At 43.5% G+C, this 19,910-nt stretch overlaps 1 protein-coding gene across 1 annotated transcript in view; it reads left to right on the top strand.

The window, feature by feature from the left end:
* The window catches only part of LOC134431511 (Golgi phosphoprotein 3-like), a 182,684-nt gene extending 163,146 nt beyond the window's left edge, over positions 1-19,538 (top strand). The window contains exon 4 of the mRNA XM_063179511.1: positions 19,111-19,538. Coding sequence (XP_063035581.1) covers positions 19,111-19,535 — 425 coding nt within the window. The 3' untranslated portion in view covers positions 19,536-19,538. The remainder of the gene's footprint in view (positions 1-19,110) is intronic.
* Positions 19,539-19,910: the final 372 nt, after the last annotated feature.

The raw sequence follows: 19,910 nt of genomic DNA, 5'->3' as shown, positions 1-19,910 counted from the left end.
GAGGCTGCTATAGCCACTTGTGCCTTTTTTCCCTTTCTCTTCCCAGCTGTAACAGATGTTTTTTCTCAGTTTCCTCCCCTTTGGAGGAGGTGGTGGAGTGTATGCTGGCAGGTTTGCTTTTAATAGTTTTTGGTTCTGCAGTTTTCCTTGTCCAGGGAGAAGGAGAGTAGGGAGGGTGAACCTGCCTTTCTTTCTTATTGGAGGCCCATATTATTTTCTGTGAGAAATGGAGCCCACTCCTCAGTTGATTTTTAAAAACAATTAATAAAGGACAATAGGGGACAAAATCAATAAAGCAAAAGTAACAGCGCTGGGAGCGCAGCCATAGCCAGAGGCACACCGGCTAACCATACCAACTCTTCTTATATACCCTTTCTATTGCATCAGTCAAATATATATTCATAAATGATTATATATATTCAAACATTTCTTTGAATTGATTTACATATTCCAGGAACTTTTTAGCATAGTCCCTCCTCTGATCTGCCTTTTTAGAGCATGTGCAGTAATCTTGGATGTGGTTTTGAGGGTTGTGTGTCACCCCCCACAATGATCCCCTGTTCCGTGGTTTCAGCACGTGACAGTTATTGATAGCCAAAGTGTCAGTAGCAGGGATTCTCGTCACACCCATTCCTCAAATGTTATCTGACCATGCAGACGGTTTAGCTATTTCAGTTATTGTAAGTTAACCACAAGAACTCTAAATCAACATCAGCTACTTCACAAACATGTCTGAGTTATTTTAATTATTGCCAGTTAGGTAAGAAAATAAAAGCATTAGTTATTATTTCACAACTATAGCTACTTCTGCAAAAGTTAACATTATATCATAATGCACAGCACATAGCATCCACTTTAATATTTGCAAAAGCCAAAACTATAATATGTGTTAATTACATTTCCCCGCCTGCCGAATCGGAACTACCCCCACCAGGTAGGACCCGGGTTCCACCCAGTGCCACCCCAGAAGCACCAGGGTATGCATAGGAAGCTGGCCAAACCGTTGGCCCAAAACTGGGTCCCACTCCCCTACCCTATGCTGCCTAGGGTGGGGGAGAGAGGAGGGGCAGACGGGAAAGTCAGGCTCCTGCCCACCGCCTCATTCCCCTTTTACTGCGGCATGGACTACCGCCCTCAACCTGAGCAGCATAGACAGGACAGAAGAGGGAAGCAGCTTGGATGCCCCCTCCCACTGTGGGAGCCAGGCTCTTAACACCTCTGCCCTGGACCGTGGGCAGCGCAGGGGCCCCACCCCCACCCTTACTGGCAGAGGGTTTCGTCCTCACCGCCCACCATGACAGCTGCACCGCCCACAAGAGGTAGTCATCCCCTGGGGTGGGCTGGTCCCTGCTCCCAGTCCCTCCATGCAGCAGTAGCAAAGGCAGTGGGGCTACTGTGGGCAGCTCAGGTGGGGCTGGGGAGGTCACCACCAATGGCGGTGGTGGTCAGGATTGTAACAAAGGCAGCAGAGCCAGGGCCGGAGCTACCCCTGGCAGCACGGGCAGTGTGGGGCTCCGCCCCCAACCTCGCCTCCACCCACCATGGCAGTGCCCACACAAGCCACCCCGGTAGCACTCCTCTCAGGACCCACATCCCCAACTCCTACGTGGGCAGCATAGAAGGGTCCCAGGGGCAGGAGGTGGGTTGGGCTATGATCATGTTTGTGCATCTGGGCAGCTCCACCTGGTAAAGGCTGCAAAAGGACCAGCGGCAAATGCAAAGGAGCGGGTTGAGGCGGTGCCAGCGGCAGCGGTGGCTGCTAAGGGATGGGTTGCGGCTGCAACAGACGTGGTGGTGCACTGGGAGCCACTCTCGCAGGTCCCTGATTCCCCAGTCCCCTCAAACTCAGAGCTATCAATAAACCTAAGTCTAATATATCTGGATCTCTGACACAGATTTTGCTCTCCAGGGGCTCTTTACACTGTTTCTCCTCTTTCTCTTTCTTTCCTTTTGTTATAAATGATCAAATTGATAGCCAAATTTATGAAAAATTTAACAAAGATTTATTGGGTCAATTACAAAAAATAGAATTTCGAGCAACCACCACAATCAAGACAGCATCAGTCCTGGGAATGGGCGCTGGGTGAAACCAGACGTTCGTCCGACAGAGTGACAGCTTCCCCTCAAAGGTTCACACTGAGTGTTTCCAGCGTCCAGTTTATATACAGTTTATTCTGCCTGAGGCGAAGATGACCACATCTTTCTATTCACTTCTTCGAATGTAAATCCATTTCCATACATATGTTGAAATAGACAAAGACGGTCCCCAGTCTGCAGACAGAAGTCTAGGTACACAGGGGAGGTTTGCTTTCACATGTAATAAGTTGGTCCCTGAGTACCCAGATGCAATCAGGACGTGTCTGAATCTAGTGAAATTCTTGGGACACAGCAATTAATCACCGGCCAGGAAGGCCCCGATGTTATCTCCCAGGTGCTGGAGACAACAAAGTGATCAAGTGATCGTTGATGGTCCAGGAAGGTCCCATTCAGACATTAAACAGGCCTGATGCTATCTTGAGCTGCCAGGAATTAGTTACAATCTGAATAGAACTGCGTTCCTGGCTGGGGAGGTGTCCTGGTTAAGGGCAAATTTGTTAAAGAATCTGCAAAGGAGGGCCCCTCCAGAAAGCAAAACCCACACGGCCCCTCCCCCCAACCGGTTCGGGAAAAAATTCCTTGGAGAGAGGTGGAAAGAACCTGTTTATTTGACTGGCCCAGCACCCCCCAGCACACAAAATGAACAATACCCGATGACACTGCTCTGAGAAAGATGACAAAATCAGAAAGTCTCTTTCGGGGGTGGTTGCTCTGTTTTCAGTCCCTCCGGCGCTGGGGCAGCTGCTGCAGCCAAACCTTCGGTGTTCCCAGGTCCCAGTCCGGAGCAGGTTCAAGATGGTCACAGAAACAGGAGAGGAGAAACAGTCCAGGAAGGGATGTGGACTGTTTAGCTAGAGCTAGCTAATAAGCAGAGGCCAAAGCAGAGCAGAAGCAAGAGCAGAAAAGAGAGCAAGCAAAGCAGCAAGCTGAAAGCAAGAAGTGAAAAAACAGCCCTATGTACTGCCCGTCTCTCTGTCCCTGACAAGAGAAACCCAAACAAAACTTCCACTCTTCAGAGTCGGTCTTAAAGGCACAGAACAGATGAATGGGGATACAAGCATCATAACGTCACCCCAGGACAGGAGGTTAAAACATTATTTCTACAATATTTTATCTACAGTATTTTATACCCACACATATCTGTTTATACAGCATGAATTAACTACATTACATATCACACTTTCAAAACCATAACAGGCTGCTGCTCCACCAGAATTTAATTTGATTCATAACATTTTCACTAGTCTGGACGGTTTATAAGGAGTAAAAATAATTCTGAATACAAAACTTCCCGCCATCTTTGTTCATGGCAGAGAATAGACAGAAGTTGAGATACCATAATGTTTTCCAGGGTTCCATATTATGGCCAAGCCTTTCCTCCCTCCAAATTATGTAAAGGCCAAGGCTGAGTAGACAGCCTAATTAATTCTTGGCTTTCAAGAGATGTCTTAGAGCCAGTCAATGCCCCCTAATGTCATAATGCCAAACCTAAGGCAGAATTATCAGGAATTTCTTCATCTTTTGAAAGTCCCCACCCCATATTCTATTTTAGGCAGGGGAAGGAAAAGAAAATAACACTTCCAAGAGCATGTGTTGAACCCACCGCCTTGAAGTGTCAAGTCAAATTCCTAACTCTGTGCACCATCCATTTTAGATCAGCATGAGCAGGCTACTGCAGTCTAGGAAGCACTGGTCCAGAGTGCCCTCCTCCCCCCCATCTCTTTCCACAAAACCAAGATGGCGGCTGCTATGTGGCTCACTGTGGCTCAGCTGAGCCACTGCGGGGAGGAATGTCTTCCTACACACAACAAGGAGACCAAAACTGTGCAGCGCGGATTACGAAAAACCAAGCCAAACCAGGTTAAACTCTGACTGGAGAGGGCAAAGGAAAAAAAGAGAGGAAAAAACCCCAGTTCCCTGAGTCGGGAGTAGAACTGGCATACCTGAGGTTGTGATGCTGGTAGCTAGTGCTGGGCACCACCACTAGAGCTGGGTATTTCTTGCTGCACTATAAAACTCTTGTCTCAGAACCAAGCATGGTTCAGCACCCCAACTCCCTCCCTCCTTTTCCACAAGCTGAGCCGAGCTGGGGTTAACCTGTGATTCCCTAGGCAAAAACACAGAGGGGAGAAAAGCCTTGAGGAGCCTCAAGTGGGACCTCCAGGGCCCCTCCCTGTGCTGAGGTGAACCTTCAAAGACTGAACAAACAAATGACCTCCTAAGACCACAACCAAAAGGATCCCACAAAAAGGTCATATTCCAGTCCCCAAAACATGTCTATTTCTGGAAAAAACAAAAATTGCTAGCACAATTATCAAAAATGAATTGCTTTTATATTACCTTCTGCTTCTGTGTGGGATTGGGACTCACAGAGCCTCTCAGATTGCCACAGGAAACTCCTAAAAGGTGCTGGCAGAAGAGCTTCCAGCAGAATGTAACTTGATTCAGAGATGTTCCATAGGATCCCGGAGGTCTTGTCTGGTGGTGCCAAAACTGTTGCCTGGAATAAAACACAGATCTTTTCCAAACAGTGTTAAAATTCTAATATAAAATCAAATCTTTAATTGAAAGCCTTCAAGGGGCACAATATGGTGATATGCACATGTGATACAGTATTTCTACAATTTTTATAAGGTTAGTTGATTCATATACCTATCAAATATTGTCCAATTAGAAAAGTATTTGGTTAGGTAATTTTCCCCCAGGTACTGCCCCATTGAAATTGGTCCAGGGGCTTCTTTGCCCCATTTCTCGCTGCATCTTCTCAGATTCTGGTTGGAAAACAAAATGTCCTTGTTGTAGGTTCTCTTCTTGAAAATAAGATTAAACAGTATTTCAGGATTGTGTTAGAAGGCTAGCTTATTTTTCTAAAATGTAGGGGGAAAGGTTAGGAAAAATGCTAGAAGCTACAACCATGTAATAGCAGTCTACAAAGCTAAAAATATATTTAAAAATATATTAGAAAACTAAAAATCTTTAGGCATCAGTTGCTTTCCAGTTCTTCTTCCTACAGAATAAGCACTGTGGGGTTCCATAGGTGTTATGAATGGAGATGGGAGAGCTTACACAAGTCCTGCCTTTGTCTCAGATTTCTGGCAGTAGCTCTGTTTGAGGCGGCCTGTGCCCCAGATGTCTCTCATTTGCAAGTTCTTAAAAATGGCCAATTAGGTCTATTACAAAATGGATTATTTATTGAATAGACACAAGATCAACATATATAAAACTTTAACCAGACTACTTACTACATAGGATAAAACAAAAGAAATGCTACTTGTAGGTTCATAAGACAGTGCATGATAATAAAGGTACCTATGTTACAGCTAGCGAAAAAATAGTATCGATTAGGAGCCAATGTAACTTACCAACAAATTATAGTGGTGTACAGAAGTCTCCTTTCACTCAACTTCCAGAAGAGTAACTCGAGGCTGACATCTCGACTTTGAGGAGAACTTCCCACACACTCAGAGAGTGTGTAAGAGATTTCTGATTTTATGAAAGTTATAGTGGTCTTTTATAGTTTGTATAAGTGTTGTGTCTGTCAGTCACAAATCTTTGCTTATCCTTTCCCCTGAATTCAGGGCAGGATGTTTATTCCTGGCTAAAGATGTTTTTCAGCCGAGATAATTCACCACAAGGCAAGCTATTCTGGCTTGACTGAGCCATGGGGGTAAAACAGATAAGCTTTTGCTGTATCAGGGGTGAAAGTTCCTGTAACAATAGGCCAGTGGTTTTTGAAGAATAAGCATGGTATTAGCCCACCAGGTGCAAACGATTTTTCATCTCACAACATTTCCCTCCCTTGAGGCTTTTGAAGGTAATCTTCCCTTCAAGCCTTCATAAGCCTCACTTTGGTTTTTTACTAACATCATATAAGTTCCTCATGTTGCATTAGCAATCAGTTTTTATGCAGCTTAAAGCAAGTATCCTAATCACAATTATTACTGTGATCACAATTATACTTTGCAAGAATGAGGTCAACCAACCTATCAGAGAAAATCCAAGTCTTTAAATATTTTATTCAACCATTTACTTTCTAATCCTGCCCTTAATTCACTGGCAGATGCAGCAACCAATTTTATCCTCTCTATCTGATCATCCAATTTATCAGTCACATTTAGAATGTACACACAAGAAGTATTGTTTAAATTCACATAACCACATATTCCATGTTCGTGTAACAGCAATAGGTCTAAAGCCAGTCTTGCAATTGTTCCTTTATTGCAGTAAACCCTTGTTATAGATCGAGTGAGAGCCTTTAGACCAGCCCTGCCTTCGGTTCAGATTTTTGGCAGCAGCTTTACTCAGGTGACCTGCACCTAAATCACTCTGGCTCACAAGTTCTCACGAATGGCTGATCAGGTGTATTAAAAAATTAGTTATTTCTTGAATAGACAGAAGATTAACAGACAAAAGGCCTTAAACAGAGTTACTTACTACACAAGTTAAAAACAAAGAACTACTAGTAGATTGCATAAAACAGTGCACAACATAAGGGTACCTATATTACAGCTAGCAAATAAATAGTAAAGATTAGGAGTCAATGTAACTTAGCACCAATTGATGATGGGGTATACATATAGAGTCCTTTCATTCAACCTCCGGAAAAGTAACCTCGACGTAGGTGTCCCAATTTCAGGGAAAAGCCCCACACTTTTCCAGGGAATGTGCAGAAGACATCTGCTTTGTGAAAGTTTTGTGTAGCTTTTATAGTTTGTAAAGTGAAGTGTCTGTCAGTCAGAAATTCAAGCTTATCTTCCTTCAATCTTGCTCTCAAGGCAAGCTATTTATTGTCAACTGGGAATGCCACCTTCATGGCACCAGAAATAACTCATTAGCAGACAGATGTCCTGATTGTGTTATTTCACCAATTAGCAAATTCGTGGGGGGGGGGGGGGGGGGGGGGAGATGCCTTGAGCTATCCCACCAGCTGACAGGCAGAACAGATAAACCCTCCTGTGGTAGGGGAACATCCTGCTACAACCCCAATTGAGTTGTATTCACTAAAGTTTCCATTTGTAGAGTCAAAATTTGTATGACTAGTCTGTTCCTAAAGGTAGATATTTAAAGAGTAAAGATGGATTCTAAAATCCATCCCACTATAGTTCCCATACTGGGATGTTTCCAAGTTTCATCACATTTAACTTTCCTCCATAGTCAGGTTCCCAAGGGTGACTCCTTCCACAAGGGACATAATGTTAATGCTCTCAGTGTCCATTGCACTCTTGATTCTCCCAAGGGCAAATGTGTGGTCCAATTTCCATTACTTCCTACCCATACTGTTTGTCCTAATGATTTTACTGTGTCCTGCTGACAGTCTAGATCTCTCCAAGTCTCATTGTTTGTTAGGTGAGACTAGGTGTCATTAAGAAAGGTAGAATAATTTATACAAACACATCCCAACCTTAGAGCCTGGGCCACAGTCGTAAGCTGCTGTACCTCAGGATTCCTACTAGCACAAGTGTATATTTGAGTGCAATTCCACTTTTCCTTAGTCCTTGGATCCTTTTGCCTTGATCTCATTAAATCAGGATATTTTATACCTACCTGTAAGGGGTCCTTTGGGAGGCCTGGACTCGCTTCCCAGTCTAGGCACCACTGAACTGGCTGGATATATTCCCATTGTCCTGTTTGAGGTTTATTCCATACTTCTGGTATTTGACATCCCCAAGGTGTATTAGTGCAATCCGTCAGCCGATAAATAGTTCCTGAAATTATTTTCAGATCCGAATTTGAGATATTGCAATTCTCAAGGGTATCATTCTTATGTGTCCATTTTATTCTCCTTCTATCCCTGTCCAATTGGCATGGGTACTATTTCCTTCCCACATGTGTTCCCATATTTTTGTCAGATTGCTGACTAAGACACCCCACAGAACTGGATTTTCTGCAGAGGTTGGTATTGGTAATCAACCTGTTACAAAACTCTAAGCAAAAACCAAGTAATACAAATTCCCCCCAATGAGAAATAAAATAGAAAACTTCCCAGTGTTAGTTAATCTTGTTTCCTTCATATTTTCATGCATAAAGGATTATCCATCAGTTTACAATACGTGATTGTTTTACCCATGTGTGATGAACCCAGTGCTTGAATCCTTCTACCTTGAGTGCAGTGTAGGTGTTATGGATAAGAGTTTGTAATTGCTTACAAAATCGCCAGCAAGAGTATGAGCAAAAGTCAGATTTAATATTAAGCAACAAAGCATGACAAGTTTATTGGCAAGACTGACTCTATTACTTACAAGACAGCTAAGGCACAACAAAGGAAAACAAGCAACAACAAAACCAAACAAAATCTGGGCAATCAAACCACAAATTAACTGAGAACTATCTAGGGGGCTGTGTGTGGATGTGTGGGTGTGGGGGGCTATGTGTGTCAAAAGAGTATGGGCAAGGATAAAAAGGAACATGGCCTAAAAATTTAATAACAGTCAAACTTAGCAGTACTTTAACTTAACTTACACCTTAAGCCTAACAACTTAACATAGGAAAAACACTTAACTTATACCTAACTTAAACTATAACTTAATTTATAGCTTAACTGTAACCATCTAACAGAGGAATAATGCTTAACAGCAGTTAACCTAACTTATAACTTTGAAGTTATACGTAGCAACTCAGCAGAAGGACACTTAGCAACACTTAGCTTATAAGTTGTTTAACAACTTAGCAACAACACTTAGAAGCATTTAAGTAATTTTATAACTATAACTTAACCTTACTGACAGGCCTAACTTACTTGGATATCTGAGGTACTTAAACATCTAAGAAAGCAGTATTTCTCTCAGCTTTGCTATAGCATATGCACAGGGGCATGCACCCAGGCAGAACCAGTCAGTGCAAGGAAGGTACCTGTGAAAAATTGCCCTCAGAGGTCAGTGAAATACTCACTTCGGATCCTTTTGCATCTCCCGATGGGTGAAGCATCTGGCCTCGAAAAGTGAGGATATTGGCCCAGGATACATTTTTTTCGGTGGTCCTCCAAGTATAGCAAACCTGAGGGTTTCCTGGCTCTGAGAGGTGTCCCACTCAGAGGGAGGTTGCTGGTCAGAGCCTGCTGCATTCCAGGAGAGCTCAAAGGGTCTCCTTTTCAACTGCTGTTTCTAGGGTTGCAAGAGAATGGGCTTTAGTTGTAACGATGTTTTATCCTGGCCATAGTTTGAGTCATCGCTTTCTTTGAAAGTGTGAGAACAGCAATGTGTGTTGGTTTAAAGACAAATTTAGGAGAAAAACACTCTGGAAATGAGTGTTTCCTCTAAAGAAAAGGGTTCCAACAATCCATTTCCACCAATTAAAAAAAAAATAAAATTAGTGGATGAAAGTGGAAAAACCAACTGTTTATTGACAGAGTCCCCACACAGCACAGGAAAAAAAGATGAATAAATGCTAGATATTGAATTTTCAGAACGTACTCACACACACACCAGAACGAAAAACCCCAAAATGCCAGGGAAAGAAAAAAACCCACAATGTCTGTCCATATGGTGGGGAGAAAAATAATGGCACCAGCTGCAGTCTCAGGGAAGGAAAAAAACCCAAAGGGCTCACACAGCAGCTCAGGCAAAACAGATGAGAACCTGGTGAATCTCTGGTGTGGGTGCCCTCTTCGCAGCAGATGAAACTGGTGGATTTGGTGTCCTTTCTCTTGTTGGTTCGGCTGTTCCAAGGTCTGGGGCCTGGTCAGAGCGGCCCCTCACTGTCCCACCAGTCCCCAGATGATTCATCTCCTGTCGATTGTTCTCTCTGATCTCAGATCAAAACCAAACTGAACAGTTCAAGGAAAAAAAAACCTGCTGAAGGACTGCCATCGCAGTCTCCAAGGTCAGGGAAAGGGAAAAAACATTATTGCCTAAGCTAGTGCCACATGGCACCACAGACACCTGAGAGTGAGGCTTTGAAAAAAGCCCACCTAAGAGCCCTAAGGCTTCCCCCTTCCCTGGACCCACCTTAAAGCTATAGCAACCATTTCTGAGCATAGAGCAGACCACTCCAAGACATTCCACCCCTTATTCCATGTTGTCTGCTTAATGCCCAAATTAATACACTCCACCGCTAAACACACACATCTATACATATATCCATATAACTATATACAAATAGTGGCAGTGACATTCAGCAAGCAGTGGTACGTAGGCATTCCAACATTACAAACTGTTCTCACCCAAAATCTAATCCCCCTGAGGTACACAATGTGTTTCCCTGTCCCTCTGCATTACCCACCAAGTGCAACCAGGTCCCTGAGCAAAGAAAACCCCACAGATGGGTTTGTCTTTACTCGAGGCAGAATTAATTTAAACATTGTTCCCTAACAAACCTCTGACATGTACTACTGGAACCTTGTCTCCATCTGCTGTATGCAGGGATTTGGATTAGGCAGGGCCTGCTCAGTTAGTGGAGCCAACCAGGTGGCCTTTGCTAAATGCATCTCCCAGTTTCTGAAAATCCCCCAGCCCAGTGCCTTCAAGGTGGTTTTTAGTAGTCGGTTGCACCACTCAACTTTCCCAGCAGCTGGTGCATGATAAGGAATATGGTACACCCACTCAATGCCATGTTCCCTAGCCCAGGTGTTGATAAGGCTGTTCTTGAAATGAGTCCCCTTGTCAGACTCAATTCTCTCATGGGTATCATGCCTCCAAAGGACTTGCTTTTTAAGGCCCAAGATGGTGTTCTGGGAAGTAGCATGAGGCACAAAGTAGGTCTCCAACCATCCAGTGGTGGCTTCTACTGTTGTGAGCATGTAACACTTGCCTTGGAGGGTTTGGGGCAGTGTGATGTAATGTGCCAGGCCTCCCCATACTTATATTTGGACCATTTTCCCTCATACCATAGGGGTTTCACTCGCTTGGCTTACATGATTGCAGCGCACATCTCACAGTCATGGATAACCTGGGAGATACTGTCCATGGTCAAATCCACCCCTTGGTCTCGTGCCCACTTATAGGTGGCATCTCTGCTCTGATGGCCTGAGGCATCATGGGCCCATTGAGCTAGGAGCAACTCTCCCTTGTGTTGCCAATCCAAACCTATCTGTGACACGTCTATTTTTTCAGCCTAATCTACCTACTCATTGTTTTGGTGCTCCTCATTAGCCTGACTCTTGGGAACATAAGCATTTACATGACAGACCTTCACAGGTATCTTATCTACCCAGGCAGTGATGTCTTTCCACTCTTCAGCAGCCCAGGTTGGTTTTCCCCTACATTGGCCTTTTTCCAGCTTCCCAGCCACCCCCACAGAGCATTGGCTACCACCCATGAGTTAGGTTAGAGGTAGAGCTTTGGCCACTTCTCTCTTTCAGCAATGTCCAAGGCCAACTGGACTGCTTTGAGTTCAGCAAGTTGGCTTGATCCACCTTCTCCTTCAGTAGCTTCTGCAACCTGCCATGTGGGGCTCCATACAGCTGCTTTCCACTTTTGGTTCATTGCTACGATGTGACAGGAACCGTCAGTGAAAAGAGCACAGTTTCTTCTTGTGGCAGTTGGTTGTACAGTGGTGCTTCCTCAGCCCGTGTCACCTGTTCTGCTCCTCTTTGTCAGTCAAACCAAAGTTTTCACCTTCAGGCGAATTTGTAATTATTTTCAAAATCCCTGGGCAGTTTGGGTTTCCAGTACGGGCACACTGTGTGATGAGGGCAATCAATTTACTCCATGTGGTCTCAGTGGCATCAGAGCCTAAAAGCCTCAAAGCTCCCCCCTCCCCCAGACCCACCTTAAAGCTACAGCTACCATTTCAGGGCATAGAGAAGATGGTTAGGGAATAGGAAACCATCCCAAGACAGAATGTTATGCCATTCAGGCAAGAAGAATATTTTCCAAGGCTGGTCATAAGGAAAACGGGAGCTTGTTAGCAATTCCTGGGAGCAGACAGTATTTCTGATAAGCTCAGAAAGGGCTGAGCTCAGGTGCTGTTTTCAAGGCCAAAGTCTAACAAGCATTTCTGAGATCACACTGCAGCCTGGAAAGGAGGAGGGGGAGGAAGAATGCCCCACCACAGTAGGTTACCAAGAGGACTTTATATGGTCCCTTCCACTTCTCCTGGATTGGTCAAAAATTCCAGGTTCTGATGCACACCATATCTCCTGGTTGGAAAGGATGTACATGCAAGTCTAGTTCTAATGATCTGCTGATAACAATGTGCCTTTTAAGACTTAAAAGAGTTAGTCGCAGTGGTATTAAATATTAATTGCAGCAAAACTTTTGCGACTTCCCTTGGCTTGTTGGTGCAACATGGGAAAGCTTTTGGCCATCCAGAAAAAGTATCTACCAATACCAAAATGTACCAGTCCCCATTCTGCCTGGGCAGTTCTGCAAAATCAATTTGGCAATAATCACCTGGTGAATTCCCCTGTTTTACTAGCCCCGAAGGCAACTTTCTTCCTTTCTTGGGATTATCTTGCAAACAAATCCCATATTTTTCAATAACGGATCTATTAATTTCTGTCATTTTTGTGCTTATTATATTCCTTGGTAAACTAGTTACCATATTCTTTATTTCCTAATGTGTTTCCTGATGTTTCAGTTCGGTTATCTTATACATTAATTGTGGAGGTACAATTACCTGCCCACATGAGGTTACCAATCATCTGCTGGGATTTTCTGTAGCTTCTAATGATGAGGCTAACTGCCTGTCCTGAGTACTATAATTTGGTTTTTGTTCCAGGACATTCAACTTTTTGCTAGGTATTAATGCAAGGATACCTTGTTCAGTAACCTCTTTAGCTGTTTCGTTAGCTAACTGATTCCCTGTATTAAATGGGGAGTCTCCAAACTGATGGGCTTTACAAGGGCATCAGGGCCACTTCTTTTGGCTTCTGCACACCCTGTAGTAGTTGACTAATTTCTTCTTTGTACTCAGTAGGAGACCTCTGTGCTGATAACAATCCCCATTCCTTCCATATGGCTCCACATGCATGTATTATTCCAAAAACATATTTTAAATTGTTCCAGATGTTTATCCTTTTTCCTTCTGTGATTTCTAGCCCTCAGTGTAAGGTCATTAATTCTGCTTTTTGTGTGGATATGTTAAAAGGTAAAGCCTGGGCTTCTGTTACCTGGGTCGAGATTCCCACTGCATACCTAGCTGCCCATCTTCCATTTTGTACCACGTTACTCCCACCAGTGTACAGGTCCAGTTCCAGGTCGTGGATGGGATCACTCTTGAGATATGGTCTGCCAGAACACACTTGTTCAATGATTATCAGGCAGTCATGGCACAAAGGTCTCTGGGCTTCTTCTGAAGCCTGAAGAAACACGGCTGGGTTCAAAGTAGTGGTTACCTTAAGCTCAACATTGTATTGCTCCAATAGGGCAACTTGGCATTTCAGCATCCTGCTGGCTATATCCAATGTCTTCCTTTTTGTTCCAAACCAGTTGTTACCATGTGGGGCTCATTTCAGCTTTTGTGCTTGCTGGATTCAAAGCTCTGCAGCTACCACTGCTCTCAAGTATTCGGGACATCCTTTACTCGCATTTTTCAGTTATTGGGAAAAGCACCTCAAATGCTGTGCCAGTACCCCTAGTGCCAGGTGCATCCTTTCATGCGAAAATAACTCAAATGGTTTGGTTCAGTCTGGGAGTCCCAGTACAGGGGTTGCTATTTAGGGTCCTTTTAGGGATTTAAAGGCCCTCTGACTATCAGGAGTCCATACCAAGTTTTTTTCAGTGCAGGATCATGCAAGGGCTTCACCAGTACCCCACAATTGGCTATCCATAAATGACACCATCTGGCCATACCTAAGAAGGCTTGTAGAACTCTGGTCCTTTGCTCCAGAGTGTGGCAAATGGCTTCTTTTCAGCTGCTTCCCAAGCTTCTTTTTCCCTGCAAGATCTCAAAACCAAGATATATTACTGCTTCTTTGTCTATTTTTGCCATTTGCTTTGACACCCTCTATCCAGATTATCCCAAGAAATTTAACAGACTTTCAGTAGCATCGAGGCACTTCCTTTCAGTCTTGGTTGCTGGCAGAATATCACCTACACATTATGATAAAGTTCTGTCTAGATTTTCCACCTTTCCAATTTCTTTTGCCAACTGATTGCCAAATATAGTGGGGCTCTTTTGAAGCCCCGGAGTAGCACAGTCCATGTTAGTTGCATCTTCCATCCAGCGTTTGGATTCTCCCACTCAAAAGCAAACAATTTCTAACTATCTGGGTCAAGAAGTACTATAGAAAAAGGCATCCTTAAAATTGAGCACTGTGAACCATTTGTAGTCCTCTTTCAGTGCTGTCAAGACTGTGTACAGATTAACTGCTACTGGATGAATATCAGGTACTATTTTATTAATGGCCCTTACCAAATCAATAGTCCCCATTTTGCTTTCTAACTTGCATATTGACATATTATATTCTGATTCACACTCTTTCCATAACCCGTATTCTAAAAATTTTTCTATAAGCTTCTCCAACTTTTTCCTTGCCTCCTTCTTAATAGGATATTGTTTTCACATTACTGGTCTGGCCTCAGGTTTGAGAGTAATCTGCGGAAAGTGAAGGGAAACGAACACACCCTAGCGATGATCTTTGTCTCCGATTTATTGATCCAGCTTACACACTTTTATAGTAGTGTTAATTAAGCTCATACATATTGCAAAACCCAAGCTCATCATTGGTTACACATTACATGCCAACCCCTCCTTTGTTGCTAATACCTGTGGTTTCTTGTTGAGGCTAATACTTGTTTTCCTCACCCTGCTGTTGACTTGTTATTGAGCACCCTTCAAGGACTCCATGTTTTCCACCATGTTTTTCTCATCACTTAGCCAAGGACACGGTGTTTATTGTTTTAAGGAAAAAGCCTGAGAACTTGCTGCTTACAGCTGCCTTTAACTTTTTAACCAGCTGTATATGATCATGGCCTTTTTCTATAAGCCATGTCTGAACAAAACTCTCCAACAGTAATCCTCACTGATTTGGCCACATTTGATCATCCAGGCATCTCAGTTGCCCATGCCACTAGAGTTACAGCATTCTCTACCTCCTCTGGGAATTCTTCTACCTCATTTAATTCCTGTAACATAAAAATTTTTGCCTCAACGGCTTTTGATTTGGGTATTTGAATTTGTATTTCCTCATCCTGGAAAGTTATTTGAGCATTCAATTTTCCCAATAAATCTCTCCCCAACAAGAGGATTGAACATTCAGGCTTATACAAGAATTGGTGTGTCCCCCACCATTTTCTTAATTTAAATAGGAACGGTTGCATAAAAGGCCTGTTCTCTTTCCTCTGTGTCACACCCACAACACTTACCGGTTCAAAGCTAAATTTTCCTCTGCATGTATTCAGTACCGAATAAGCTGCTCCTGTATCAATTTTAAAATTTACATTTTCATTCCTCAGCAATAATGTAACTAGAGGCTCAGCTGAGGATGATCCCCTTGATCCCCTTCAGGGAAATTCTTCATCTTTGCTTAAGGTCATGAGCTTGATGGTTTGAAGAGACAGATTTTGGTTTCCTGTCTGATTTCCCCTGACCTTTTCCAGTGTCCCCCTTCTTTACAAATTGCCAGTGTACTTCAACCACCAATTATTACAATACTAAATGTCAAAGTATACTTCAGCTACCAACTATTACAATACTCAACCAATTGTTTCTGAGTGAAGGGTCCTGTCTTAGGTATGGTTTGTTATCCCATATCATTTGGGGGGGTTTTGTTCTGTTTTTTCTTGTTTATGAGGTGGCTACTGCCCCCTCTCCCCCTCCCCGTTCATCTTCCTTGGCTCTGGGAGTATCAAGATGAGTGGGGAGTCAGGCCCGGGTTTTGGGAGAGAGATGAGGGCGGAGCCAGGGGCATCCCCTTCCTTCCGGGCAGGCTGTTCGGCTGGCCATGCAGCTGGTATCTCTGACCAGGGATACTGCTGCTTCTGTGGGTTTTCCCTGTTTCTTTTTGTTTCTTTTGCTTCGGCACTGTGACTTGGCTTGCCGGCTTACTTCTCTGCTGCTCTGCTGTTGGGAAGCCCAGAGCCAGTGCAAGCCGTGCCAGCACCCAAGAACACCCTCATTTCCTGCTGGGGGCTGCTCCCCTCCACTCAGCCCGGACCCAGGGGCCAGCCAGCGCCACTGAGAAATCCTGAGGAGCCTCTCCCTGTCGTGTTCAGCAGCCAGGCTGCCACTGCCCAACCCCTGCCGTTTCTCTGTCACTGCTCCGGGGTTTTTGCTACACTTTAGCCTTTCATCCCTTGCCTGCTGGGACGCTCCACAGTTTCAGCTACAGCTGCGGAGATTCTGATACATCTCATCTACCACTCTGGGATTTTTCTCGTTCCGGCCATTCCAGCTTGCTGCTTCCGAGGTTTTCTGCTACAGCTCCTTTTACCATCCAGAGAGGGCACCAGGATCGGCTGCCCCTGTGTGTTTGTAAAGGAAGCCCCTTTCCCATCCCTTCTGCTGGCACGCCCACCATTGTCTACGTGAGAGATAGCCAAACCCGCGCCACAGTCCTCCTCTGCAGCCGTGAGAGAATCATCGCACCCCCCTGCCCGGCTGGGGAGCCACCAGCGCCTCTGCCGGTTGTGACCAGAATTACACCAGAGGGGAAGGTGCTTGGCAGCCAAGACAAGGCTGTTAATGGGTTTCTGGTTTTGTTTGTTGTTGCTGCCATTGTTGTTTTTGTTTGCCTTCTTATACATACTAGTAAAGAATAGTAAAGAAATGTTCTTTATTTTCTCATATCTTTACCTGAAAGCCCCTTCATTTCAAAATTATAATAATTTGGAGTGAAGGGGGTCATATTTTCCATTCCAAGGGAGGGTCCTGCTTTCCTTGGCAGACACCTGTCTTTCAAACCAAGACAAGTCCTCCCACAATTTTCCCCAATGTTTTAAGATGCATCTCAGGGGGTATTTTTCCAGAATGCCCCCTCTTCGCTCGATGATCCATTCCCCATTTGAACCATGTGGTATTCCAAACCCATTACTATTTAGCAGCTAATAGAAGAAAACTTCCCTGTTCCCACCTTAGGTACCTTTAAACTTAACCCTGTGAAGCTTTTGTTGCACCTTATGCGTAGGTTAACACCTTTAAAGTAAATAATGCCTTTTTCTTACCAGGAGTCTTGCTCTAATTACCTTTGGCCCAGGGATTGCATGTTCTCCCCAACAATATGTCAGTGCCAGCAGGAGGTCCTGCGATCCCTCAGATCAGTTGAAATCTAAGAGTAGGCCCTATCTGAGGTTGCCAAAACTCTTACCAAAAATCAGTAGAAAAAAACCTCCTTAACACCAACGTAGCATTAAGAAGCAGGAATTCTTTATTAGGCTGGATGCACAAGGGAATACAAGGGAATATCTCCTCTGAAAATTGTGCATGCTGAGTACAGAAAATGCTCCTGTTTATATACTGTATTTTACATACATATTCATTGATTTTCCTGGAATAAACACACATATGATAACCATTTCCCTAAAATCATTAACCTATGTTCCCTCCCCATTATGCATACATTCTTCTGTCCTGGGGGTATCTTTGGTGGTTTCTGGTGGTCAGCAACCCCAAAATCATACCTGACCACCTGGTGAACTGGTAAAAGTTGGCACAACTGGGCTGGTTGCTTTCCAGTTTTATTTCCTACAGAATAAACATTGTGCAGTTCCATAGACCAGTGGGTTTTGAAGAATAAGCATTTTATTAACCCACCAGGTGCAAACAATTTTTCTACTGGCAACCTTAGCTTTCTCAGTAGTTGTTGATGCTGATTTTGTGCTTTTAAAATTCCCTCCTCTAAGCACACACATTGAAGTACCCAGTTCTCCTGCCTTTACAAAAAAAAATATAGAAAATTTTTATTGAAATATTGAAATATCAAAGCCTGTGTCCAACATGTGCTTGTGTGTAATGTATACACACCTACACTCACACAGTGCATGTTACTGTTTCATCCAGTGGGGGCAGAAAGGAAGAAAAGAATGTAAACATGAAGAAATAGAGAAATTAGTAGGACATATAGTGCAGGTGTTGCTTATCCCTGTGGCAGAATGAATGGCAATGATGCATCTTCCAGCTTCTAATTTGATAAAAGCTGGGAAGTAGACTAATGGACAAGATTAGAGGAGATGCTCATTTTTTTTTAACTCTTTCTTCATAACTGTGTGCAGTGTTTTGTTTGATGGTTTGTTTGGGAGGTTTATGGGGTTTTTTCTTTCCCTTCAGTACAAGAGTGGTTATTTATCATATCCCTAATCAAGACATGGTGTCTTGGTTTGAAAAGACAGGTGTCTGCTAAGGAAGGCAGGAACCTTCCTTGAAATGGAAAATGTAAACCCTCTCCCTCAGAATTATAGTTTTTAAATTAAAGGGCTCTCAGGCAAAGATATGGGAAGAGGAATAGCACTTCTTTACTAGAGTCAGAATATGACCTGACACCCTGTTAGTCAGTGTGTTGATAGCAGTCTGATTAAATGGTGGCTGCAGTCCTCCTGGAGTGACAGATGTTGTTCTGTTGAAGCAGTGATCCTGTAGAAGGGTGTAGTTTTCCTCTGAAGGTCCAGAGGTGGTGTAGATGGACCTGGTCTTCCTCTGGAAATCCAGTGGAGAAGAAAGCTGCTCCTCTTGGAATCCAGTGGGGAAAGGCTCCTTCTGGTATTCCAAAATCTCAGATTATATCCATGTAGGAATGCTTGGCTCCTCCCCCTGGGCAGAGCTTCTCACAATGGGATGATGTAATTTTATCAGTCATGCAGTGATATTCAATGGCCCATTAACAGACAATATCTCCCCAGAGGGAGGATTGGCTGTGGAAGAGATAAAGAACATTTCCCAATTAGCAGTTATTAAGATAACTGCCCCACCTCTAACAGATGGGAAATTGAATACACACATATCTTACAACCCAGGACACATGGCTTAGTAGCTTTTTGTGCAAACTTTAAATACTGACATGGGTATAATATCTCAGCGTAATTAAGCTAGATTAATTTGACAGCTCATTCTGCAGTGGACAGAGGAGACAATCACTGTAATAATACAGTTTAAACTTTCCCTGACTCTTGCCTTTTTTCTTGTTTTTTTTTTTTCTTTTAGGTGAAACATGGAACCCATTGAAGTTGCATTATCAATTGCGAAATGTCCGTGAACGGTTAGCGAAAAATCTAGTAGAAAAAGGTGTACTGACCACAGAAAAACAAAACTTCCTTCTTTTTGACATGACTACACACCCTCTCACCAACAACAATATCAAGCAGCGCCTGATTAAGAAGGTTCAAGAAGCAGTTCTTGACAAATGGGTGAATGACCCTCACCGCATGGAGAAGCGCTTGCTAGCACTTGTTTATTTAGCCCATGCCTCAGATGTTCTGGAGAACGCTTTTGCCCCCCTTCTGGATGAGCAGTATGATTTAGCCACAAAGAGAGTGCGGCAGCTTCTAGATTTAGACCCTGAGGTTGAATGTATGAAAGCCAACATGAATGAGGTTCTATGGGCTGTTGTAGCAGCTTTCACAAAATAACTGCATTCAGACCAAAGTGTTCTCTCTTCTTTCAAGTAAACCCATTGTTTCTCTTCAATATTATTGACTATTCATGTTTTCTGTAATTTGTACCTTCTCACATGATGAATCAACTCTTGTTTAAAAGAAATCATGTGGTAAATTCCCTCCTTCTCTATCTGTATACAGGATTCTGCTGGTACAAGAGACCTTCCCATTTAAAGACAACAGAAAAAAGAAAATGTACTGCCATATTGGCATTCTAATTCCTATTCAGTTTTGAGTTATCTGAAATACTTTGTTTAGTGTATTTTTCATCTTACTGTTATTGAAGTGGTTTAACATGGAAAATACCTCAAGAAGGAAATGTGCAGGCAGTTGGATCACTAGTCTCAG

This window comes from Melospiza melodia, chromosome W (assembly GCF_035770615.1).
Source record: "Melospiza melodia melodia isolate bMelMel2 chromosome W, bMelMel2.pri, whole genome shotgun sequence".
Classification (NCBI taxonomy): Eukaryota; Metazoa; Chordata; class Aves; order Passeriformes; family Passerellidae; genus Melospiza; species Melospiza melodia.
This window is presented reverse-complemented; position numbering and strand designations above follow the sequence as displayed.